Raw genomic sequence first — 25,165 nt, forward strand, 5'->3', positions numbered from 1 at the left:
TTTTGTACTTTTATTCATAATTTTAAGAATCCTACTAATTACCCATACCTAAGTCTAGAACGGTGTTCGAGACTAAAAAGAAGACAATCGCTTCCAAGATTTAATTATTCTAAATTCTCCATTCTTTTTAAATTGTAATTCATCTTAAGAACTTTTATTTTGTACAAAAAATATACCCAAATCTGACAAATAGTAGCCATACTCGTAGCATATTCCTTTAGGTTCTAAGGTTTTTTTAAAACATACCTAATATTAAGATATAGGTATACCAAATATCTTACAAATTGATAAAAGTGAAAATATTACTAAAGTTACCATATTACATTTTCCTATTCCTATTGGCAACATTCCACAGCCCACCGCGACCGTTAGAAATTTGATCAACCAATATTTTCTTTAATTATGTACCTAGAACCCAGTCAAACAAAATAGTAATGATGGTGCAATAATAATACGTCTTTATATGCAATAGTCTTGTTTCAGCCTAATAGTTATGTATTTTGGGTTAATAAGCAAAAAACAAAATGTTACAAAACAATTGCGAAGAGATGGATGGTTAATAATTTTGATCAATTACAAAGTAATTACATTAATTGTTTCGTTATGTGATGATTACAAGCTACCGATAATATTGTTATGAACTAGGACAATGATTTTAATAACTGAGTCGGCTGATTGAACAAAATTATTATATAATTTAAATAAAATCTACTTTGCGATATCAATCATGGATTCTTAAGATTTTATATTACATTAGCTTTCCGCCAGCGGCTTTGCCCGTTTTCAAAGAAAAACCAGCTTAATTCCCGTCACCGTGGGATTTCCGCGATAATACCTATCCTATGTGTTAATCCAAGTTACCTCTATATGGGTGCTTAATTTCATTATAATCGGTTCGGTAGTATTTGCGTGAAAGAGTAACAACATACATACTACCTATGTACATAGTACACACATACATCCATCCTCACAAACTTTACCATTTATAAAACATATTAGCAGAGAATATATAATTGATATTAGTAGGTATTAACAAGATATATATAGACTTAATACCCAGAATAGGCATTTAATGTAGGTGATACTTTATTGATTAATTATTTTAATTAAAACACAATTCGGTAAAGCAATTTTCATCTGTACATTATAGCTTTTTTTACAAAGAATACCTAGATAGCAATAATAAAGAAAAGGTGTCACAAATAAAACAGGCTTTCAACAAACATCCCCATTTGTTACAAAGTTTCAAAGTGTAATCACACTTTAAAAAGGAATCTGGTATCTTTGTGTTAAAACAAAGGCTTGTAACAAAGCCTCATTCCCTAAAGCCTTTGCGGAAGCGTGCCTAAGGGTCTCGTGTGAATACACCGACTACTTCACAGGTATATCAACGTATACTGAATAAAATATAGTGTTACATGTAAGTACATATGAAATAAAAATACATACATAAGAATACTCCTCCTTTTAAGTTTGGAACAATAATAATAATATTATAATTATTAATAGGTTACAAAACTTAATTACCTATATTACACAAAGTACAGTAAAGGATAACACATACAATAAGGGTAAAAGAACTGGAAGTAATAATCAAAGATATTAATCAATTACCTACAAATACAAAACGTTAGTTTCGCGCCAAAATTGATGGGTATGATACTTGAAGTATTACGTATTTTTACAAACTAGTGCGTGAAATTAATTGCAAAATACTTAATAAGTTATGTTCCTCCGATATGTTGTTTGCAACATTAAATTTCAGCTTATACACATTTCAATTTTTCATTATCTTTTAATAATTTCATTTTTAAATTTTAATTACCCCATATAGGTTATTATATTGATCGTTCATTTATAAAAAAGGTTATCCTTAAAATAAAAACATACTTAAGTCTCTATGTCGTCTCTACACGCAGACATGCTCGTAGTACGAAATTTGTAAACAACTCAGCAAAGCCAATAAATTCAAATTTATAAAATGACACTATTACTTCAAGTGCTTATATAAAACTAACATTACACAATATCCCCTCATAACGGATGCAACTGAAACACTCATATTGGATCACCCCGACTTCACGTCGCCTCGTTTATTGAATTGCTGTCCCCCGTGCTTAAAGCCATCCAACTGATAGCCACTCCAATTTGATCCCTAACTGCAACTGATAAAGTTCACATTCCCAAATGAGCTTTGAACAAATCTCCCGCTTGGTTTCAACGCCCTTGCGCGCTTATTCCTGTTTACAAATATTATTCTAATTTTTCTGTTTACATTTCATACTCGCGTTAAGTTCTATTGAAATACACTTTATAATTAACTAGCTTACCGCCCGCGGCTTCGCCCGCTTTGTCTAAAACCTAAATTATATAGTTAAAACCTTCCTCTTGAATCACTCTATCTATTAAAAAACCGCGTTAAAATCCGTTGCGTAGTTTTAAAAATTTAAGCATACAAAGGGACATAGGGACAGAGAAAGCGATTTTTTTTATACAATGTAGTGATGTGTATTTTTTTTTAATTACCCGCCGAGATAACTTTATTTCGATCATTGAAAATTTTGTAGTTTTTCACTTTTATCAAGATTTCATTCCAAATCTATCCAGCATGTTATTTTGTTGTACGTACTAAACTATAAATTTAATAACAATACTAGAGAAAGATGAAACTATTCAATAAACAAAATATTTGACCTTCTACCTTTATCCAGAATACCGATCCTAAATTCCAATACCTTCATCTCAGAAGTTCAGAACCACAGTCTTGAACTATGGCAGGTACCTACAACTTTAACTATCAGCATAATATATTTATTCATAATTACATCACACTTTCTTTTTTTTATATTTCAAATTAACAATATAAATTAAATATTTATCATATCACTGCTTTACATTATTTATATAAACAATAACTTTTTACGTTCAATTATTTAAAGCAAAGGATCCCGCACAATAGTTTTTGTGCCGTATTTCTGAGAAAGCTATTATGGCCGTGGTCCCGCTATTTTTTCTACGACCCGCATCGCTATCAGCACATCCTATCACATCCCAGTCGCATCCCGGTCGCATCGTCGAAAACACGCGATCTATCCTATATTCCTTATCTCCTGGTACATTTGTATCAATCGCGTAGTAGTATTTGCAATAAATTGTGGTGTATTTGTGTTTGTGTTATGTTTAAAAAAAGGTTTGTTATTTGTGTCAATTTATTAATATGTATTAGTTTAAAATCTTCATGCATTTTGAATATCATAAACAATGCAACTCTACTTTTGTCTCTATGTAGCTACCGTTTATTTATTTATACTGTATTTCTTTTTAATAAGCTTTATTAATCAGTATTAAAATAGGAATTTATTTCAAAATTAATTCCAAAAAGCTTAAAAGCAATTTTGAAAATTATTTTAAAGCTTATATGTAGTGCCTTGCAGCCTTGTTAAAGTAGAGCACAATATCAATAATTTTCTTTCATAAATTTTAATTATTTTTAATTATGTAACTTATGTATGTTAATTATTAATTATCTATCTTAACGTTAATCGTTTAAACACTAAATAATTAAACTAGCACATTTTTACGACATCCAAATGAGGGCAACTCATTTTTCGTCTATAAAAAATTAAATTCAATCACCAAATGTGCATTTACAACGCTAGAGTCATTAAAGCAATTTATCCTTGGTTATAGGCAGCTGCCTTATAAATTAACTCTAATAAATGTCTCACATGTCCTTCGTTAACTACTCGACCAGAGTTATGAATGAACATGTAGGAAAGTTCAAAAGCTACATCGTAGTCCCATATAAAAGTGCACTTATGGTAAGGTATCAAATATATTTTAGAGTGAACATAGAGGATTTATATTGAATAATATAAACTTTTCAGTAGTTTTTCTTAAGATTTGGTTAATTATTATTTAATAGACTATTACACTTTTCACTATGATGGTACATTTTAGTTACATGACGAAGAAATAAGGCAATACATATTATGACAACAAGTTGTATAACATGAAATTTGAGCCAATACGATGCAGAATTTGAGTTTAAAGTTTCAAATTACAACAAAGCAAGCAGAGCTAATGTATCATCTCTCTTCCTATAATATTTTATAACGCCCAATTCGAATGTTCTTTATATTATTATATTATAATAGAAGAGCGGAAGATAGTAGTTTGGTCCCCTCAATTACGTCTAGTTACAGTAACTGTTCCCTGACAAAACATATACGCATTATTGATTGATTGTAAAGAAATAATGGGTTATTATGTATTACAACAATAGACGCATTTTGAGGTGCGTGGGCTGTAAATTGTATATGGACAAATAAAACTGATACATAATTACATCATTTCGATGAGGTTTTTGTTCTATATAAGATTTATTTTGAGAAAATGTTTAGATCAAACACATCGTTAATTACTACTTGAGTAATAGTTACACAAATACACAAACCATAAAATTATATTTTTTGTTTTATTTATTTTTCGCATACTTTTGCGAAATTTATTACACAGAGATACATAAACGAAAACTTGAGAGGAAAATCGACTGCCATCTTGTTAAAGATTTATAAAATAACTAGCTTCCGCCCACGACTTTGTACGTGCATCCCCGTTTTCCCCGTTCCCGCAAGAATTTCGGGAAATCCTTTCTTAGGGGACGTCTACGTTATGACATCTACCTGCATGCCAAATTTCAGCCCGATACGTCCAGTGGTTTGGGCTGTGCGTTGATAGATAGATAATTCGTAAATGATAGGTAATATTAGTTAATGAAACAAGATTTCAATTTCATTGTCACTAAAGGAATTGTTTTATAAAGTCTTGTTAGGTAGATGCATATAATTGTCTCCATTTCGATTCAACGTTTCGAACTGTATTTTTTTTTTATTATCTGGATCTAAAGCGTCCATCATCAACCTTACAATATTATTAGGACATCATCATGTCTTTGTTTAGTCATCGGAAATCATTCACTAGACTAATTCCCATTGTAGTTTAATAAATTTTATTAATGACAATAGTTTTTATTCCCTCTACTAGTGTTCTCTCATAATAAAGGTCAACTAACTCGACAGGATGGGGAGCGTAAAGAGGGCATTTAAATTATTTGTCGCCTAACAGTCGTGTGATAGGCTACGTTTCCTAATTCTGATTGCATAATTCGTAATTAAAACCATGGTTACTGGTTATGTCACACGGGAATTGATTCTAGAATAATCGAGACCGGTTTTGTGGTTTATATGATAGTGTTATAACTTACAAGCACAGCAAAAAACTGTGATTGTGAGTACATTTTTAACCACAGGAATTTCCAATTTTTTAACATATTTTTTTTTATAAAATCACCCCAACAATTTATACGGAGTACTTTAACAGTTTTTGAACAGATCTCAGTAAAAAAAACATATCAGTTTATTTTGTTCAATTCCTTGCTTGATAATATGTAAAATATATTATTTTTCTTCAGGTAAATGATAATGCAAAAGTGGAAGGAAAATATTTTTTGAAACATGGATTGGAAATGATTTAGCGTTAAAAATGATAGCGATACAATCATGGCCTCGGACCAATATAGTGTTTTGTGTATTTACTGTGTTCATCACAATGATAATAGTGCAAGTGACAAGTTTAAGTGGTCCAAATGTCTGCATGGTACAACAAAAGTAAGAATTTTTATAATTTTTTGGTGCAAAGCAGTAATTTTAACGATGAAACTATTCTATTCTATTACATAGCATTATGTGAATTGTACCTACACCTTGTTTATACTTATTAGTTATTATTTATTTTAACTATGTAGAGTTTACTTATTTTTCTTATGTTAAATATTATAATATCATCTCAATAGAGAACTAATGATTGTATGAATTTGTTCGGAGTAATGAGTTATCAATAAATATTAAGATTGATAGATTGAATAATCTAAAAATTTAAAGTTAACTGACCAAACTGGCGATCTCTATCTTCTATATGTACATATTTGAAAGACGCCATTTACCTTCACGTATGGTTTTCCATAAACATTTTCCAATTTTCCAGATACAATATCACGAAGCGTGTAAAATATCGCGCACCGATGTCGGTCAGGACTTACGAATGGTGCTTCTCAATGCCACCACGGTGTTCACGGTGGAAAACCGAAATGCGAGACCTAACGAGATTAGAGGTGAGATATTATAACTCGCTTTTATTAGCTTTTTGTTACATACAAACATACAGGTGAAGGAGGCCCTTCCATTTTAGACCCGATTTTGATCCATTTTAATCGGACAGATTTAATTCAAACTTAGTCCAATTATCATTATCAAGGATGGGTGACATTACAATAAATGCATGAAGGTACAAGTCCGAGACGGGCCGCAGACCGCAAACCGCAACAGCAAACTGCAAGCGACAACACTTGTTTCTATGAACATCTATGAATCGGTGCGCGTTGCGGCTGCAGGCAGCAGTGTCGCCGCGCTTAGAATCAATTTCATAGATGTTCATTGAAACAAGTGGTGTCGTTTGCAGTTTGCTGTTGCAGTTTGCGGTCTGCGGCCCGTCTCGGACTTGTACCTTGAGTCTAAAGCATTATTTTTTTACTAATATGGTAGGTAATTCTTACAGTAACTAAACATCTTCTTTATTAGACAAAGCTTCTGGTATGGATAAAATTCTAGTAGTCGGTATTTAAGCCCTTTTTGATTTACAAATCTAACTAATGTAAATGTCCTAAATGTAAAAATTAAACAAAGAAAACATTGAAATTAGGTAATTTCAATTTTAATTGTAAATAAATAAATAAAATAAATGTGGTATTTTGTAGATCAAAAAGACATAGATAATTAAAATTAATGGGTTACAGACAGAGGAGCGTATGGCTGAAGTAGCTGTTTGCTGCCCGGGATACAAAATGAAAGATATTTCTTGTGTGCCAATTTGTCCAAACGGAAAAATGGGAACTCGATGTTCTGAAGGTATTACAATTTAACCAACTTTTTTTACTAGCTTTCCGCCCGCTGCTTCTCGCGCTTTGTCCTAATAAATTATAAACCTTCCTCCACAATCACTCTATCTATTGAAATGAAAATAATGCTGCATGAAAATATAAAATTTAAGCATATGGACCGTCAGACAGCCACAATGACTTTGTTTTACATTATATTGTAGTGATACTTACTTCGTTCAACTTTTCAAGATCGTGATATATACAGGGTTACTTGTAAAACACCAGCAACCTCGCAGGACAAGATAGCTAACATCATAAGTAACAACATTTGTTCTACGACTTTTGGTAATTTGTTAGATTTTATTTTCATACAAAAATAAATATTCATTTAATTTTCCGTTTGAATATTATAAACTCTACGCGCATTCCAAAAATTACGTAAACAAGAAGCGAACGGGAGGGGAAAGGGGGCGTCGCGTCGTACTTTCGATAATGAATAGGACATAGACTTACAAATGTTAGGAGAGTACAATAAAAGCTTAAAAAATCATTTAAAAATAATTTATTGCGTTATGCCAAAAGTCGTAGAACAAATGTTGTTACTTATGATTTTAGCTATTTTGTCCTGCGAGGTTGCCGGTGTTTTACAAATAACCCTGTATAGTGTTGGCAATTAACATCTACAACTCTTTATTCTTTAATTTTCCAATACTAGATTTTAATTTTTCTAGAATGTCCTCCGAACAAATGGGGACCAAACTGCGTTCATGAATGCGCCAAATGTTTAAAAGGATTCTGTTCACCCACCACTGGACGATGTGAATGCCTCGAAGGATGGCAAGGTGAGAGGTGGGTTACCACTATTAATATTAAAGAAATTTATAAATTAGAATTTTCTAATTGCAGTACTCGTTACGTTACAATAAATAAATAACAATGCAGATTTATGATATCTACAAAAGCTACAATGCAAAGATGGAAAGAGAACGTCCAAATTGAAAAGTAGCTCAATTATAATGACTGATCTATTTCTTTTTCAGTTGTAATATCCGCATGACAACAACGCCTCCGCCTGCTTTAATGGAAGAATTACTAACAACAACAAAATCTACTGTCCAAACAACTCACCCTTCTACTAAAACAAATATATTTACAAGTACAAGTACGACTTTAAGAATAACTACTCAAATAACAACTAGTCCTCCTTCCAATAGAACATTTTTCTCGAAACCAACTACAAACATAGTAACCGAAGCCAGTAGTACTACCACAACAACTTCCCCAGAGAAACCAACTATGTCGGATATATTCAATGTGACATCAATTTCACATATTGATAAAGCAATTGAAGGTATAACTACAATGAATACGCTTAGTACTTTTATATATAATAGAACTGAAACGCCTGCAGAAGGTACGTCAAACAGTATGAACACTGCGCATGTTACTTCAACAACTATTAAAATTCCATTAACTACTAAAACCATTTCAAATCAAAATCTTTCTACTACTCCAACTCCAACATCAACTTCTACTACCACAGCACCTACAAGTAGAGCTACTTTAAGTACAACAAAAGATCTTCCCACAACAACGGACATGATTAAAAAAGCAGACACAGTACAGCAATCTAACTTGACGATTCCAAAATTGAAACCGAAGGAGATATGGATAAAACCAACCCAAAAAGGCATATCCACAGAATTTAAAATAAAAGTGAATAACGATCTGTCGCATGTTCGTGTAAATGGAACTAAAAATGAAATATTATCTGAAATTACTACACCAAGGACCATAATAGTTTCCATAATACCAACCTCAGTATCACACGCTTCATTTAAGAAAATAGCCTTTACAACAGCCTCTTATACACCATTAAGGACTAATGTAAGTTCGAAGAAACAAAAATATGTGGATCTGGAGAGAATAGAAGCCGGTGTTACGAAATCAATGTCGACAGAAACTTCAACACAGGCACCGTTCACTATTAAAATATTATCTTCACCGCAAAGGAATATTTCTACCTCCTTTCAGGCAAAAAATGTTACTAATGCTGTATCTAAGAATATTCCAAGAAAAGCTTTTATTAGCACTCCTTCTTCTCATTCTACTTCTTCAACCAAAGCGGCAGTTTTTAAAATACCAACATCGACAGTTAAATCGACTAACAGCATGTCCAGCACCTCAAATTCAAGCACATTTAAAAAAATCTTGAAATCTTCTAACGTTTTAACTTTACGACCTTCGACTAACATAACTTCAAAAATAACAACTCAACGTACGATAAATCTAAAAGATGAGACAAGGTATTTGAAAGATGGTATTTTCAAAACAAAAGAGTTTCCTTTGCAGACAACTACATTAAAGTCAGTCACAACTAATGTTACAAGTAAATTGAAAACGCATAGTCCAGTAAAACAGACACATAGGATTGATCAGAAAAATGTTACTAAAACAATTTCTAACGTTCTTTCGACTGAAACTCCAACTGAAGATGAAACATTTCATATTTTAACAGAACCGGAGCATATCACAGCCGTTATGTCAGAAAAGGAAAGAGAAAAAAGTTCATTAGATCTTATTTCTGTAATAAGTGTTGCTGGTGGTATAATGATGGCAGTAATTACAGTAGCAGTTTTAATAGTTATGTTTGAAAGATGTAGGAGACCAAGTTATGAGGATGTTAGAAAAATGAACGATATTAGGATGCAAGTAATGATTGATAATAATGACGAACCGCCGCCATACGTGAGGAGCATATTTCATACACCACTGCCAGGTAAATCTTATATTATGAATTCAAAAAGCCTTTACTTTTCTCTGGCTAATGATACTGATGATATTTCAGACGTTTCAGAAGTTTTTATATTATTTTATTTTTCGTTTTCTTTTTATTATTACTTACTTAGTAACCTTTAAAATATGTATATAATATAACAAATACATTAAAAATTAATATAATTGAATACTATGTTTAAATGTACTTAATATGTATATTATTTTTATCCATGTTACATTCCCCTAATATAAATATTCTTGTGACATAAACCTCCGATGGAGGGCTCTCATATTATGACGAGTGTTGATGTATGAAGTCATACACGACGCATATCAAAATAATAATATTATGAACAGGGCCGGCGTTAGGGTGGGGCTAGAGGGGGCAATGGCCCAGGGCGACAAATTATGGGGGGCGCCAAGATCTGAAGTTGGTTAACCTAAGTGCTGATTTACACAGGGTCAGTAACTGACTACAAATTCGAGGCAAATCAGTGCTGACCCGAAAAAAAACCCTGTGTAAACAGATTTAAAGTCAGTACAGAGGCTTGAAGTCTATGTAAACAGTTTAAAGTCAGTCGCAAGTGTTAGTGCTGATTTACACATATCAAGTGTTAGTGCTGATTTACACAGGGTCAGTAGACAAGTCAGTCGCGGCGCCGAAATTCGGCGCCGTTAACTGTTTACATAGACTTCAAGCCTCTGTACTGACTTCAAATCTGTTTACACAGGGTTTTTTTTCGGGTCAGCACTGATTTGCCTCAAATTTGTAGTCAGTTACTGATCCTGTGTAAATCAGCACTTACTTCTCTCAAGTGGCCCTCACGCCTGCACTGATTATGAATTTCATCTTAAAAAAATATTATTAAATTCATTCATCCTATCGTTGGCCCATTAGCTCAGTTGGTTAGAGCGTCGTGCTAATAACGCGAAGGTCGCGGGTTCGATCCCCTCATGGGCCATGTGATTTTTTGTTTTTCTTTCTAATAACTTTTTTTTTTATAGATCCACCACAATCAGAAAAATGCCACTATCAACCAATATCTACGTTGGATAGAAACTTAAAACAATTCATGAGACCAGTTGTAGTTCAAAATATTTCGCCAATTATGTTGGAAAATTTCCGAGGTAAATGATATTTTGATGATAAAGTAAGACGATTTCAATTAAACACACATGACACAATTGACTAATTTTCTCTTATTTTTTCAGGAATACTTGAGTGTCATTACGACCATTTACCACGGAGGAACCACGATATCGGCATAATATCTACTCGGTCTTCAATAGCGCCATCTATTATTCACGATGAGAAACATCATAGTGCACGAACGTCTGTTACCGACTATACCATTGACGCGCTAAAGTGTGAAGCCAAATTAGATGCAATGGATAACACTAGCTCTGAACCATTGTATGCAGAAATACCATGCTGGCGACCACCCTCTGAACACGCCGTTGAAGTCATGAATTTAAACGGTGAAGCTGTGACTGAATTATGACCTAATTTAAAAATAAAACACAAGAGATACTAACTTTACTTCAAAGATGGCGTTGGTGAACATCAATGAAAACGTGTTTAACTTCTTGTAAAATTATTTTATTATATTATAAATAAGAACTATGAGTAGATTGTGGCAAGGATTCAAAATAATGAAGACTTTTACCTGTAATATTAAATAGAATAATTTGTGTATGAGGATTTCAAGTTGAAATAAAAAAATGTGTTTTAAGCGTGTCCCAGACAGACGCGGCCTGCGGTGGCGGTGGCGGTGGCGGTCAGTTGGATGACTTGAAAGTTCTAGGAGGGCATTTTCACAAAAATGTACCCCCTGCTTGAAAAATACATTTTTTAATAAAGTATTATATTTTAAACTTTTTTTGGTCTCTTTAAAACGGAAATTCAATATACTTCAAGAAAAAATATAATACAATGGGTTTAAAATGAGAAATCTGTAAAAATAATAGGACACAATGGAAAGACTCGCAATTTTATATCAGTTTTGTGACTATATTCAGTAGCTGGAAAAACAGTGCAAAATATAAGAATTTTTAGATATTGTTTATTTATTAACTTAAAATCGTTATTTTGTATATTTTAAACACTCACTATTCCCAACTTTTGGATCTAAGCTAATTAAAAAAAATAATAGTACATTCAGTATTGTGACTCTGGTACTTTAACTGTCATTATTATCTTTACATTTAAAATGTTAGATACTTTTTTAGAGAAAAGGCAACAAATATAACACTTATGTATTATTCTCCATTAAAGGGACTGATTTGAAGGGCATTAAATGTAAAATCTACTGAAATATTTAAAAAATTCAGCTCCGTATTATAGGGACAGTCACACAACCGAATACCTAAAAAGGGAAAGGGTGCGTTTACATGGCGAAAAAAAAGTACGCAGGCACATAATAAATATACCTAATTATAAACTTAACTTAACTTCAACCTAAATTATCACAATCAGTTCGGACTAAGCCATCACATTATTATTATTTATCTAAAGGGTTAATTACTATCAAGATTCAAGAATAAGAAGTCTTTTTTATGTTTTATATTGGCACTAATCAAATTAATCAGTCGATAATCAGTCTTCGTGATTCGTTTATTATTAACCTTAAATAAATAATCTCAATCACCATATTGGATAAAAAATCTTGTTTCAGTGGACGCTGCAAACACGAAGGTTAATCTGTAAATAAAAAAAAAACCAATGAAAAATATCGTAAAAAAAATTAAGATTTTTGTTTCATTATTACCTTTCGTAGTTAAACAAGGCACATTGTCTAGATTCTTAGTTCTGCTGGATTATTTTGTTTCTTTTTATGCATACTGCTTCTTTTTTTCCTCTAAAAAAAAAATTTACTTCCTCATGCAAAATGATCAATCAGCTGTTGCGATCTGTATGGGGAAATTATTTTTATTTTTGAAATCTACTTTTGGAACTCAGTCAAAAATGTCTTAGAAAAATATTTTTATAGCTCAAGAAAATCGCCATGTAAACATTGCTTTATGTGTTCAGGCATGTTGTGACTTTTCGTTCAGCGTATATGTGACCGCTCAAATAGTCACACAGCGGAAGTCACATTTGATAATCCTCTCGTAATAAAAACGGTTTAAAATATAACCACAACACTTATATTCATCAAAACTTTTGATCAACTTACATATAAAAACATTTAAAACAAAATTAACTAAATACTACAAGATAAATAGATAGAAATAAGCCAAAATATGGTCACATACCTGAATGAAGAATTTGGTCCCTGCGGCTTGCAAACACGCGTGCACTCCTTCTAAGCAGTTTTTGGACCCTGAAGGCTTCTAACCTGATAAGTTGCATAGCAGTAGCTATGGTGTTGACAGTAATGCAAAACTATTTGAACCACAGTAATTTCTTTTTTAGAAAATCGGTGACAAAACTGAACGTTCCGGGAAGGACAATTTTTTTGATTTTCTTTTTTATTTTTTTATATTTTATTTTTGTTATATAAGGTTATTATATTTTAACTATTATCACAGTAACTGATTATCCTGGACCAAATAAAACCTTAAAAGATGGTACCTTTCTAACAAAAAAGTTAAGAAATGATTTAATAAACGCGTAAGAGTAAGCAGGGGACAGCGTAAAATTACACATTTTTCAATGGTTATTTATAATTAACTTAACTTTATTTTAGATTATGTCATAGTTTTTGTTAAAAAAACAAAATATTGTATACGTTTCTTCACTTTGATAGCATATATAAATAATTCTGGCAACTACTTCATTATATAGAATTTAATTAATTCGAGGGACAGGTGAAAATCAGGGGGTATACATTTTTGTGAAAATGCCCCTGAACGACATAGACAGACGCGGCCTGGACGCGGTCACAGCGCGGCTTACCGCGGCCGCAAGCCCCGCCCTCTCCGCCACCGCTTCTGTGTGAATGAGCGCGCGGACATGAGGCGGTCATTACGCGATCAGTTGTAAATTTTTGCAACAAGCCGCGTGTACCGCGTGAAATTATGCCTATAAACACTGAGTTGTTTATTCAAACAGTGCAAAAGTACCCAGTTTTGTATGATACATCACATAAAGACTAAAAAAACAAAAGAATTAAAGACAAAATATGGGCAATAAAAGCAATAAAACTTCATACGATTGGCCATTACTAACGTCCACTTGCAGGTGAGACTCGAGAGCTAATGTGCCGCTGTAGGTTAGAATGACCGCCACCGCGGCCGCGGCAGTATATTGTTATCACGGTCAAGCAAGAAGGCAACAGCAGATCGCCACCGCAGGCCGCGTCTGTCTGGGACAGGCTTTAATAAGGTTTTAACTTTTAATAGTTTATTTTTCTTCATACCCCATGCCTAAGAATAATTATTATTAAACTACCTAATTATCGTTGTGGTCTTTGTTTGTGGAATAATTTTAGTAACTAACGAAGTCGCATTTGAGCATAGATTGACAAACAAATTTGAGAAATTCCAATATCTAAAGATGTTGAAATACTGGATATGATATAAGTAAAATCAGATTTTAAAAATGCATCTCTCACAAAATATTATTTATTGATGTACAAAAAAACTTCTTGCTCCTTAAAATTTATTAGGGGCAAAGAAAGATTTTATTTTTAGACGCCTTTAAATAAAAATCAGCTTGCAGTATTAAACAGGGTCAGTAACAATTTCTTTTATGTAAATATTTTAAGAGCAATTTTTTTGTATTATTAGCGTTAGCTTTCTGTATCAAGTGTTTCTGAATCAAGATTCATTGTTATTGCATCCAAACAAATAAAATTAATAATCCATAAAACTAAATACTGTGGCCGTGATTCTTGATTTGGCCACAGATTAGGTAATATGTATATTCTAGATACCTACTTCACCTGTCACCAGATACAGATTTTATAATAATTTAGATTTTAGACGTAATTATGTTGTTATTAGTCCAAGAGCCCGCTTCAGCCAGGCGCACAGTATTAAAACAATACCTACCTCTTCTTACCTGTGTTGGTGACGTGCGCAGACAAACTTTCTGGTTTTATGAAATACTGTGCGCCTGGCTGAAGCGGGCTCTTGCTCTATATGATTTATAACCAAATATCTTTAATAGATATCAATTAAAAATAGTAGGTTCATAAAATATGTAAAGACCCAAACAAACGTTCAACGTATGATACAAATAGTTTCTCAGTACATATTATATCACGATTAATTTAACTACATCGATCCCTGTTTATTTAATTTTGCAAAATTCGTAGAAACATTTAACATCCGATAGATAACAGAGCCGAGGTCAAGCGTGGGCATTTCATATCTCGTGTTTCCTTTGACAAAATAAATATGCATTTACGATATCTAGCTGCGAATTAACTACCTAGGTAGTTACATTTCCGCGAATATATTATTATGCATAAGATCCAAATAGATTTGGCAATTTATACCGAAAGCCTTAATATCTTTATTCCCAAATTTGAACCATACAAAGTAAATAGGTACCTATACAGTGCACAGAAAATAATTCGCACCCAAATACATAACTCTCGTAGGTATTTATTTATTTATTTATTTATTTATTTCATTAAGGATCACCAACATGACATACACTGATACAGAGATAAAAGCATTAAAGTAATTACAATCGTAGACATAGTGCTGTCACAATTATAGGCAACCACCACTAACAAATACAACATTAAATCCAAATCTAAGACACACAGTCTGCAGCTAACTGCAGATTAGGTAAAAAATACACATATATACATAATACATAAAACATAAATCCAATTTTGACGGCAAAATAATCAAATTAATGTTAAAAGAAAACTACATTTGATCAACTGGGTTTTGGCAAAGGTTCAATCGAGAGCAATTCCTTTTTAAATTTATGTACAGTATTTGAGAAAATGTCAATAGTCTTATTTTTGCCAGAAACTATATTATTATATTCTTTGGTAAGGCGAGAAATGCCTGAATAATGGCCTAGATTACTATTGTGGAATTTTGTATGGAACGGCATATTATTAGAATTTCTAGGCAATCTGACTGGAACTTTAAAGTTAAGCTGAGATACCAATGACGCACAATCGATTGACCCATTCACCAATTTATGTAAAAAGACCTGATCCAAAACCTTCCTCCTCTGATAAAGTGTTCGTATTTTAAAATAATCAAGACGTTCTGAGTAACTACGAATTTTTTTGGCTACGTTGCAACTATACGCTAGATGCCACAAAAATCTTTTTTGAATGCGTTCAATATTGTTAATATGAATCTTGTATTTTGGATTCCATATTACGCTGCAATATTCTAATTTGCTTCTGACTAGGGCATTAAAGAGGGTAATTTTTGTGAGAGGGTTCCTAAAATTTTTACAAGTTCTCAGTAAAAAGCCCAACATTTTGAAACCGTTATTAATTATATTGTTGAAGTGGGCGTGAAAATTAAGTTTTGCATCGAAATAAACACCTAAGTCTTTTATTTTATCTACTGTTGCTAAGATATGATATTATTAATCTGGTAACTGGGTGCAATAATGCCTCTACTTCTATGTCTGCTAAATCGTATATGGTAGCATTTTTCTGAGTTAAGTTTCATTTTGTTGATGTTACACCATTCTGCCAAAGAGTTTATGTCCTTTTGGAGAAGAGTACTATCAGTGGTTGATTTAATTGTTCTCAGGTATATGGTGATGATGTAGGTATCACGAAATAATAATGTGTTTGTTATTGTATGTAATTAATTTGTTAACATCTATGAAATTGCGATCAAGAAATCGTAATTCGTGGAACATAAACAAATATTGTACATTTAACTGTAAATTACCGTACTGTTATCGCTTGCATTCAGCACTGCATGATGCAGGGCTGCTGTTCAGAGTTGTTGCTACCTATGTGAATACTCTACTATACGACTCTAGTCTAATATAATATGTACCTACTTACCTATATCAGTCATGTTAAATGGTCTCTGCATAGCTTTATACAAAAATAATAATTATAAACCATAGCACATATTTTCCTCGTATTTTTCTGTCCAACGTCGATCATTACCTAGTGGAAGATTTGTAACAACCTCGATTTAAAGTGGCACAGTATCTTTGCAAAAAATATGCAATGAGTAATAAAAATATGAAATTAAGAAATTGAAAAGGTTTTCATAGGCTCCAAAATAAAATCCTTTTATAGAGTAAATTGATACTGAAACAATTTTCGCTTATTTGAGAGTATACAATATTAACATAGTGGGTAGGTACTATATTTACCTATTACATAATTTTACTTGTCATCGATTAAAGTCCCTGTTATACATATACTTAGAGCAGATTATTTTTCAACATTCGCCAGTTAAAAATCCCATCAAAATTTTACGTAGCGAAAATAAGCGAATTATTACCCCAATAAAACATGTTTTTTTTATATTTAACGTTAAATACAAATGACACTGTTGGTAGGTACCGGGAATTGATTCACAAAATGCAAAACAACATTATCTCATCGCTACTGATGACAACATCATCTAGGGTTCAATTTAATATTCATATAAAATATAATAGTATGAAATTGAAGTTATAAGTTATTTTTTATAGAAATAATAAATTAAAACCATCGAGAAAGATCTGATTTTAGAAGTGGTCATGTTTGTTCAGCAAGTGGATTCGTTTTTCTCTTTTTATTATTGCTGGATATTTTTTTTAGAACGAAAACCGAAATCAAACACAAATAGATGTGTCAAACATTTCATTATATTATTATGTTTTGCTTCTATAGAATAATGGCGAAATTAATATGTACGGAACCTTTTGTAAAGAAATATTAAAACGTTAATCATCCAAAGCATTATTATTCGAATATAAATACACTCAGTGTTGTTGTATTAGTTTAACAGAGTAGTTCACAGTTGAGACTTGAGACAATCGTTATAAATAGTTAATGGTATGTAAATTAATAATTTAGACAAAATTCATATTTATATTAGGTAAATACCCATACTATTATGAAATATTTACACTAATATAATATTATAAAGTTGAAGAGTTTGTTTGTTTGTTTGTTTGAATGCGCTATCTCAGGAACTACTGGTCCGATTTGAAACATTCTTTCGGTGTTGGATAGCCCATTTATCGAGGAAGGCTATATTAAATCATCACGCTAAGACCAACAGGAGCGGCGCAATGCGGGTGAAACCGCGGAAAACAGTTAGTGATCTAATAAACTTAAAGTTAAGGTTTATTTGAACTTAAATGTTTTTATTCCCTTGGATTCCTTGGAAACTATAACAATATGTACAATGTGTTATTTTTAAGTCATAGTAAATTAATAGAACATAATAAAAGCTCTACAATACTAACTCTACCTTCAAGAAATAGGTACATTAAAATTATTTTCCTCTTCTATATCTAAAATACCTTTACTTTTTTTAGCATAGATCGATTCGGTCATGCGTTTGTTTATATTACTTGTAACCACATTAGTTTGTGTGGCTGCAAACAATGACGCTCAGTATATGAACGTGAAATCTGTAAAAGGTCATAGTGGCTATCGACAGTATAATCCGGGTGCAAAATTACCTAAGTAAGTAGAACTGCTTTCATTTCTTATCTTCTCTGGTTGACACCTTATCAAATAATTCTCCATTCGCTTTTAAAGCACACCTTATGTAATAATTATTATAACTAGAGTATTTTACGGTGTAGCAAAAGCTAAAGTAAATTTAGACATTGTTTTTGAATGTGGTTAACAATTTATAAACATTAGCGTATCTAATAACATGTTCTGTTTCCTTATACCATCAATTAATTATCCATCTACAATAAACAAGTTACATTTTATAAAGTAAATTAATAGATAGAAATATTTCAATTTATATTGTAAGTCTATATTATATGCCTATAAGTAAGTAAAGTAAATAAGTAAGGGTAATAACTAAAATATGAGGGTAAAAATGTCATTGTTTTATAGCTTTTACGGAAATGGAACACAAGGTTACGGAAGTTATTACGGCAGCCAAAATAAAACTCAACAAGGATACAATACATCATATCAAAGGGATTATGAAATTGGAGTGTGTTACATAGAAGTACCGTAAGTTATTTGATGATTAATCCTATTCAACTTGCAATAGGCACTCAGATCATACCTCTAACTATATTTTAATACCGGTATAAAACACACGTAGGCGAATACATAAAACGATACGAATAACGAACAGTAGTTTACTAAGAGATGTGAATAAGTTTCATAAGCACCATCACCTCATAGTGCTATGTTTTACAAATAAACTTTAAACAATAATTTAATTATTATTTTCAGGACCGCCAATTTAGTTCACGACCAAGCACATGTGCCTCGTGGTAATGGTGTAAGTTAATGTTTTATATCTTTCAGTTCCTATTAAAAAGCTTTCTCTTACTAAAACTTATCTCATAAAAATATTCACATTCCAATTTCAGTCCCGCCCAGATCTAAGTCGGGTTCGGTCCTGCTGCAAAGGATATATAAGGAATATTCACAACTTCAGAATTTGTGACCCAGTGTGCACTCAGGAATGTGTTAATGCCCTTTGCACTGGGCCAGACACATGTACCTGCTTCCCAGACCACGTGAAAAACCTAGCTGGTTTCTGTATCCCGACTTGCCCTATCGGATGTCAAAACGGACATTGCAGTGGAGGAGAATGCCTCTGTAAAGAAGGCTTCAAATTAGATTCGGATAGTAAATACTGCCTACCAAACTGTAGAGAAAACTGCGGTGGAATCGGTACGAATACTATTATAATTTTTTGAACTGTTACATTTTATAGTGATATTGTACATAGGTAGGTAAATATTGAAAATGACAAATTGCAAATTATAAGACCATAGGATACTTATTCAAACCCATAATACTATCTTTATCACTTTAAACATTTTCATTTAAACACATACCGCACATTATTATTTTATTAAGCGTAATTTATTTATTTATCACAAGTAGGTAAGTACAGAAGTAACTAATATTTAATAATTTAAGGGAACTGCACTGCGCCCAATACCTGTGAATGCAATAAAGGATATCAGTCCAGTCCAGATGGCAACTGCAAACCAGTATGTGATAAATGCGTAAATGGAGACTGTGTCGCTCCCAATGAATGCAGGTGCTCACAAGGTTTCAGAAAAGATCAACAGGGACTATGTGTTCCACAATGTACTGAGTAAGTTTCACATGATTTGTTGTGATTTCCACAAACTTTTAATACCTACCTACCATTTTAATCAATAAATAAGCCGCTATTAATAATTCTCCAATTCTCTTTTTAGTAACTGTGCGCCGAATGGAAAATGTGTTGCCCCGGGCAGATGTGAATTTCCTGAAATTAAAACGACTACCGTAATATCGCCTCCTTCTCAACAACCGTATATTCCGTTGTATCCTGGAAATCAGGTTGGTCCCGGTAACCAGGGAAGACCAATAAATAACACAGGAAGTGTTAATCCAAGGCAGCTAGGACCTAATTACTATCCTGGCCAGCCCGGACAAGTACAACCAGGAAACGAAGGTTACCCTGGATATCCTAATCAAAGATATCCCGGATATCAGTATCCCGGGAATCAAGGATACCCTGGAAATCAAGGGTATCCCGGAGGTCAAAGATACCCTGGTAACCAGAATATTCCAGGAAGCCAAGGTCTTCCTGGTAATCAAGTTAATCCTAGTGGCCATGAATATCCTGGTACCCAAGTAAATTCAGGAAGTACTGATAATCAAGTAAATACAGGAAGCCAAGGATATTCTGGTCGTCATACATATCCGGAAAGTCATGGATTATCTGGGAACCAAGAATATCCAGGAAGCCACGGATATCCTGGAAACCAAAGATATCCAGGAAACAATGGTAATCCTGATAATCAAAAGTATCCTGGTGGTCAAGGTTACCCAGGTAACCAAGAAATATCTGGAGGTCAAGGTTACACCGGAAGTCAAATATACACAGGGGGACAACAAGTCAATTCCACTAGTCAGAGTTCATACGGTCAGCAAGGCTCTTCAGGTTCGCAAGGTCAGACAGGGTACCAGAGCCAGTTATATCCTGATATTCAGCAATATAACCAAGAATTCCAACCTCAATGTTCACAACCCTGCATTAATGGATTTTGCATTGAAGGAAACAGATGCCAATGTAATCGAGGTTACGTTTTGGATAATACTGATGAAACTGAGACGAGGTAATTATAATTTTTTATTAATACTGAATGTGAATGTTACACTTGTTTGACTTGACTTGACTTTGTCGGTAAGGTACGGGATAGATGCATTTCATAGTTATGTTTCACTGGTCAATTTTCTTTGCAAGCAAGGATAATATGATCTGTCCTCTGTTACCTACTCGATGAACCTTATTTAACTAGATTTTGAAGGGAATCATCGGTTAAAAATACATGTCAACAGTTCATAATAATATTTTTGTCCAGATGTTATGTTGCATCACCACACTCAAAGACAAATTGTAACTATTCGTTCAAAATAATATTTACAGGTGTATTGCACACTGTCCTGGCGGCTGTCCCAATGGTATTTGCTCAGCTCCAAACTTTTGTATTTGTAATATGGGATATTACAAAGATACAAGCGTAAAAGGTCGACCACGGTGTGTGAAACGCAATAAGAGATCAGTAGCTGACGAGTTACCAAATGTTGCGAAGCTGTTGGTGTTCGATATACCGGAATATGACGAAGCTTAACGCTGAGTGTAACTTTTTTACAATTTTTTATAAGAAACAATAATAAATTTGTTGTAAAATACGTTCGTTTTTATTATTAGATATTTAGATACCTTTATAACAATTAAATATCTCCATGTCCGGGAGCCAGAAGCAGATTTTATGACCAAGTTCCTCTCAAGCGGTATTTAGTAAAATGCATCAAAGTATAGTATTATGAAGCCTCGTGAACGTCAGCTGGAGCTCGGTTGGGGGGGTGAGCGGTTGTAGCCTCCCCCGCACGTAAGAAAAAAAAGTATATTCATTCATTTCCTCTCAGCTAAAAATTTGTCAAATTGTAGCTAACCCAATATCTCAACGAAAAATAATAATCAGCTGGTTACAGCATGGTGTATTATACGTCAGCTGGTGTCTCGAATATAATGAGACATTAACAAAATCATCGAGATACGTGGAATTCCATCAACATAAGTCCCCGTAAAAGATAAGTAATAACTTTATTAATTATATATTATACTTTTATTTTTTTAATAATTATAGTTAACTAAGGTTTTTAGTGGATTATTTCATATTTGTTACACTTTTAGGTAGTTATGTGAATTTGATGATATGATAGTTATTTTTAAATGTAGTTTATAATATTTGTAAAAACATGTTTACCGATGTGGCTGAATGTACGTAGTACCCCGATCATGCGCACAACTAACCACCTCCAAGTACCTTATTACTGTCTATATTATGCTAGCGTGTATTGCTTGAATTTTTAAAAATAACGATAATAATTAAAGATACGTCATTTCATCTCAGATGAAAATTTGTGAGCTGATTGTTAATATACTGATGCGATAAGTAAAAAAAATCAACTAGCAATAATTCGAGGAAAACCTAGTCAGTTGATGCATATAAATTGGCAATAGATGCTTCTGTCTAACTCCTATGTAATAACTTTCAAAGTATCAGCTGACGGTTTTTCCACCAAGATACAGCCAGCTGACTTATATATATATCCACAGTTACATATAAGCTATCATCAGGTAAATTTTTGTTTGAGAGGAAATCACGGAAAATAATTTTATTTTTTTCATGTTCGAGACACCAGCTGACGATACACCATGGATACTGACTGGATACACCATGTTGTAACCAGCTGATTATTTTTTTTCGTTGAGATATTGGGTTAGCTACAGTTTGACAAATTTTTAGCTGAGAGGAAATGAATGAATGTATTTTTTTTTCCTACGTGCGTGGGAGGCTACAACCGCTCACCCCCCCAACCGAGCGCCAGCTGACGTTCACGAGGCTTTATAATACTATACTCTGATGCGTCTGACGAATTATCTCTTGAGAGGAAATAATGAACCAAATTTGCACGTGGCTCCCTAACCATATATAAGAGTGAAACGGTAGGTACCTGCTAGGGAAGCGCGAAGCGCGTACCATCTGAGAACACATCTTAGCTTTCCATCAGGCGAGATTGTGGTCAAGCGCTTCCCTATCTAGAATTAAAAAAAAAATCAAGCCACATAAATAAACTCTCAAAATATAGTTTATTAATTAATAATATTGGGTTAATGTCAGTTAATAAAAATATATTTTCCCAGTAAGTAACTAGTTAAGTGCATCTATTATTTTGAAAATATTTTATTCTTTGATCGGCTGGTGCTTTACGACTTGTGGGAAATTTATAACATAATAGTTATTATACAGTATTTTTATCACGTTTCAAGTAGCTCGTAAAATGTCAACAATTCAGTCACTCGTAATAACGCTTATTTTAATGTATCTTCAAATGAAACTAGTTCTTTGTGATAACAATGAGCAAAGAAAGTAAATACGTGAAACGTATTGATATTATCATAATTTTTGGTTGTAACTAATAGGAAAGTGATCGATCAACATTGCTCTCGATTAATTATTATTAATGTATGAAATAATTACAGGACAGAAGGTAACGAAATTGCGGAATCAGTAATGACTGAATTAATTGATATGTTTATTAAATGTTACTCAACAAGTATGCCGAACCAACGGTAAGTACTTAATGATCTAAGGTGAGTAGGTACAAATAGAACGCAATTAAATCCTTAAAATTATTGTTGTCTTTGAAGAGCTTTCTTCGCAGTTAAAGATTCGCTATAGAACAGTTACAAATTGTAATGGCCTCTTATGACGACGCGCTTGGAATTACTTGGTAAAACTACCTACGTAAGTGTAGTGAAACGTTATCTCTATCATTTTTTAATACAAGTGCATTTTACAGGTATTTTGTGGATAATATAAATATTTATATAAACACTCCATCCAAGACAACTGTTGGAGTAGCTGATAAATTCACTACCAACCGAAAATTCTTTGCAAACATGATATCCACAACAGCATTCAAAAATATGCTAGCAACTGATGTAAAAGAACTAAAAAAAAATATGGCAAAGAAATTGAGATACTGTGATGATTCTATTATGAATCAAGAGATATTAAACGAATTTTACGAACGGGAAGTGGATCAAACAAGAATGTAAATCTATACTAATATTATATTATTTTAAAATAAATGTCCCGAGTTGAGCAGTTTTTAAACATTACCTGCATTAAATACTAAGGGGCCATCCATTAATCACGTGATGTTTTTTTTGGTATTTTTGACCCCCCTCCCACTTGGTGATACGTGGTGAGGTTTAAGACTAACCCTCCCCCCTCCCATATCACGTGTATTTTTTCATACCCGCAAAGAATCAATTTTTTATTTATAAAAAAATACTGCTAATTTTATTATAGTAAATTAAAGACTACTACCCTTCTACCAACCTAACTAAACTAACTACCTATATTAAACGTTCAGAGGTAGACAGAAAGATTGCAGTTTGTTTTTGAATGACATAAAAATAATTAAAGATATGCGAAAAAGTTGTACGCGTTTGACTAAAAATAAATACACGTGATATATTTTATAATATTTTGTATCTAATCTATTATGTTTAATATATTAATTATCTGAAGATAGCGAATTTTGCTGGAAGGAAACATTTCTTTATTTTTAAAAAGAAATAGAACTGCATTCGAAGATTTTCGAAAATTGACTTGCATCGACCGGGAATCAAACTAACTAAAAATGGTTATTTTATTCTTAAAATCGACTCAAACGATGCTAAAGATATTTAATTGGTAATTTCTCGTAAAAATATTGGAAGATTACAAAAGAAATAGACTGTACCCGGCACAGCGAAACATGATCCCTATGACACTGACAGCTGTTATTCTCAAGACACTTTGTAATGGCGTCACCATTAAATTAGAAACGTATTGCAGGCGTCTAAAAATTTAATTTATTAATTTTTACGTAGCTTTATGCCATTAAATTGATATTCCGTTGGATTTATAACAATTCTTAACATTTACGAGAAATTATTTCAATCTGACTTTACGTTTACGTCCTGCAAAACTTACATGGGTGGTGGTGGGGTAATATAATAAATCGACTAGTGTAAGTAGTTAAGTATCGATCAACAAATGTCGATAATGGAGATGAGTACATATTTTTAAAACCAAAAAATCAAACCAAATAGTGAGTTTAACTGAAAAATACCCATTTACCTATGATAACAAAAGTTTTTTAGACAAATTAAATAGGGACATCCATTTTCGTGACAAAATATACACTAGCGCATACGTGTTTAATTATAGGGTTAAAAATTACGAGAAGATGATAAGGTGCATTTTTATGTTTTGGAAAACTTTCGTTTTACTTGCTTAGT

At 32.7% G+C, this 25,165-nt stretch overlaps 3 protein-coding genes and 1 non-coding gene across 7 annotated transcripts; all 4 read left to right on the top strand.

Moving 5' to 3' along the window:
• Positions 1–3,064: 3,064 nt before the first annotated feature.
• On the top strand, positions 3,065–14,136 carry LOC123693441 (cell wall protein DAN4-like). Of its 3 annotated transcripts, XR_006751687.1 has the most exons (9): positions 3,065–3,190; positions 5,474–5,669; positions 6,046–6,172; positions 6,854–6,965; positions 7,669–7,786; positions 7,978–9,716; positions 10,721–10,843; positions 10,928–11,441; positions 14,032–14,136. XR_006751687.1 is itself a non-coding variant. In XM_045638535.1 (8 exons), the coding sequence occupies exons 2-8, from the start codon at positions 5,545–5,547 to the stop codon at positions 11,215–11,217; spliced, it is 2,634 nt and encodes an 877-aa protein (XP_045494491.1). In that variant the 5' UTR covers positions 3,065–3,190; positions 5,474–5,544; the 3' UTR covers positions 11,218–11,448. The 3 variants fall into 3 exon arrangements, 2 of the variants coding, with proteins under 2 accessions (XP_045494491.1, XP_045494492.1); XM_045638535.1 differs by lacking the exon at positions 14,032–14,136 and having other exon boundaries at positions 10,928–11,448; XM_045638536.1 differs by lacking the exons at positions 3,065–3,190; positions 5,474–5,669; positions 6,046–6,172; positions 6,854–6,965; positions 14,032–14,136 and having other exon boundaries at positions 7,669–7,779; positions 10,928–11,448.
• On the top strand, positions 10,604–10,677 carry Trnai-aau. Its single transcript has one exon. It is a non-coding gene; the product is annotated as a tRNA-Ile (tRNA).
• A 3,442-nt stretch (positions 14,137–17,578) lies between the features above and the next one.
• On the top strand, positions 17,579–21,495 carry LOC123693442 (fibrillin-2-like). Of its 2 annotated transcripts, none has more exons than XM_045638539.1 (8): positions 17,579–17,649; positions 18,138–18,288; positions 18,676–18,798; positions 19,027–19,075; positions 19,167–19,473; positions 19,726–19,906; positions 20,013–20,918; positions 21,230–21,495. In XM_045638539.1, exons 2-8 carry the CDS (start codon positions 18,155–18,157, stop codon positions 21,432–21,434), a joined length of 1,905 nt encoding a protein of 634 aa, XP_045494495.1. In that variant the 5' UTR covers positions 17,579–17,649; positions 18,138–18,154; the 3' UTR covers positions 21,435–21,495. The 2 variants fall into 2 exon arrangements, with proteins under 2 accessions (XP_045494495.1, XP_045494494.1); XM_045638538.1 differs by lacking the exon at positions 17,579–17,649 and adding an exon at positions 17,669–17,692.
• A 1,635-nt stretch (positions 21,496–23,130) lies between these two features.
• Positions 23,131–24,028, top strand: LOC123693443. Its single transcript, XM_045638540.1, has 3 exons — positions 23,131–23,240; positions 23,354–23,443; positions 23,674–24,028. The coding sequence occupies exons 1-3, from the start codon at positions 23,152–23,154 to the stop codon at positions 23,930–23,932; spliced, it is 438 nt and encodes a 145-aa protein (XP_045494496.1). The 5' UTR covers positions 23,131–23,151; the 3' UTR covers positions 23,933–24,028.
• Positions 24,029–25,165: the final 1,137 nt, after the last annotated feature.

This window comes from Colias croceus, chromosome 7 (assembly GCF_905220415.1).
Source record: "Colias croceus chromosome 7, ilColCroc2.1".
NCBI classification, from domain to species: Eukaryota; Metazoa; Arthropoda; class Insecta; order Lepidoptera; family Pieridae; genus Colias; species Colias croceus.

Coding starts and splice junctions, on each gene's coding strand:
- LOC123693443 (XM_045638540.1), top strand. CDS start 23,152: ATGTCAACAATTCAGTCACTCGTAATAACGCTTATTTTAATGTATCTT. Junction 23,241..23,353: donor GATAACAATGAGCAAAGAAA/GTAAATACGTGA, acceptor AAATAATTACAG/GACAGAAGGTAACGAAATTG. Junction 23,444..23,673: donor ACAAGTATGCCGAACCAACG/GTAAGTACTTAA, acceptor TGCATTTTACAG/GTATTTTGTGGATAATATAA.
- LOC123693442 (XM_045638539.1), top strand. CDS start 18,155: ATGCGTTTGTTTATATTACTTGTAACCACATTAGTTTGTGTGGCTGCA. Junction 18,799..19,026: donor GTGTGTTACATAGAAGTACC/GTAAGTTATTTG, acceptor TATTATTTTCAG/GACCGCCAATTTAGTTCACG. Junction 19,076..19,166: donor ATGTGCCTCGTGGTAATGGT/GTAAGTTAATGT, acceptor TTCCAATTTCAG/TCCCGCCCAGATCTAAGTCG.
- LOC123693441 (XM_045638535.1), top strand. CDS start 5,545: ATGATAGCGATACAATCATGGCCTCGGACCAATATAGTGTTTTGTGTA. Junction 6,173..6,853: donor GAGACCTAACGAGATTAGAG/GTGAGATATTAT, acceptor AATGGGTTACAG/ACAGAGGAGCGTATGGCTGA. Junction 7,787..7,977: donor GAAGGATGGCAAGGTGAGAG/GTGGGTTACCAC, acceptor TTTCTTTTTCAG/TTGTAATATCCGCATGACAA.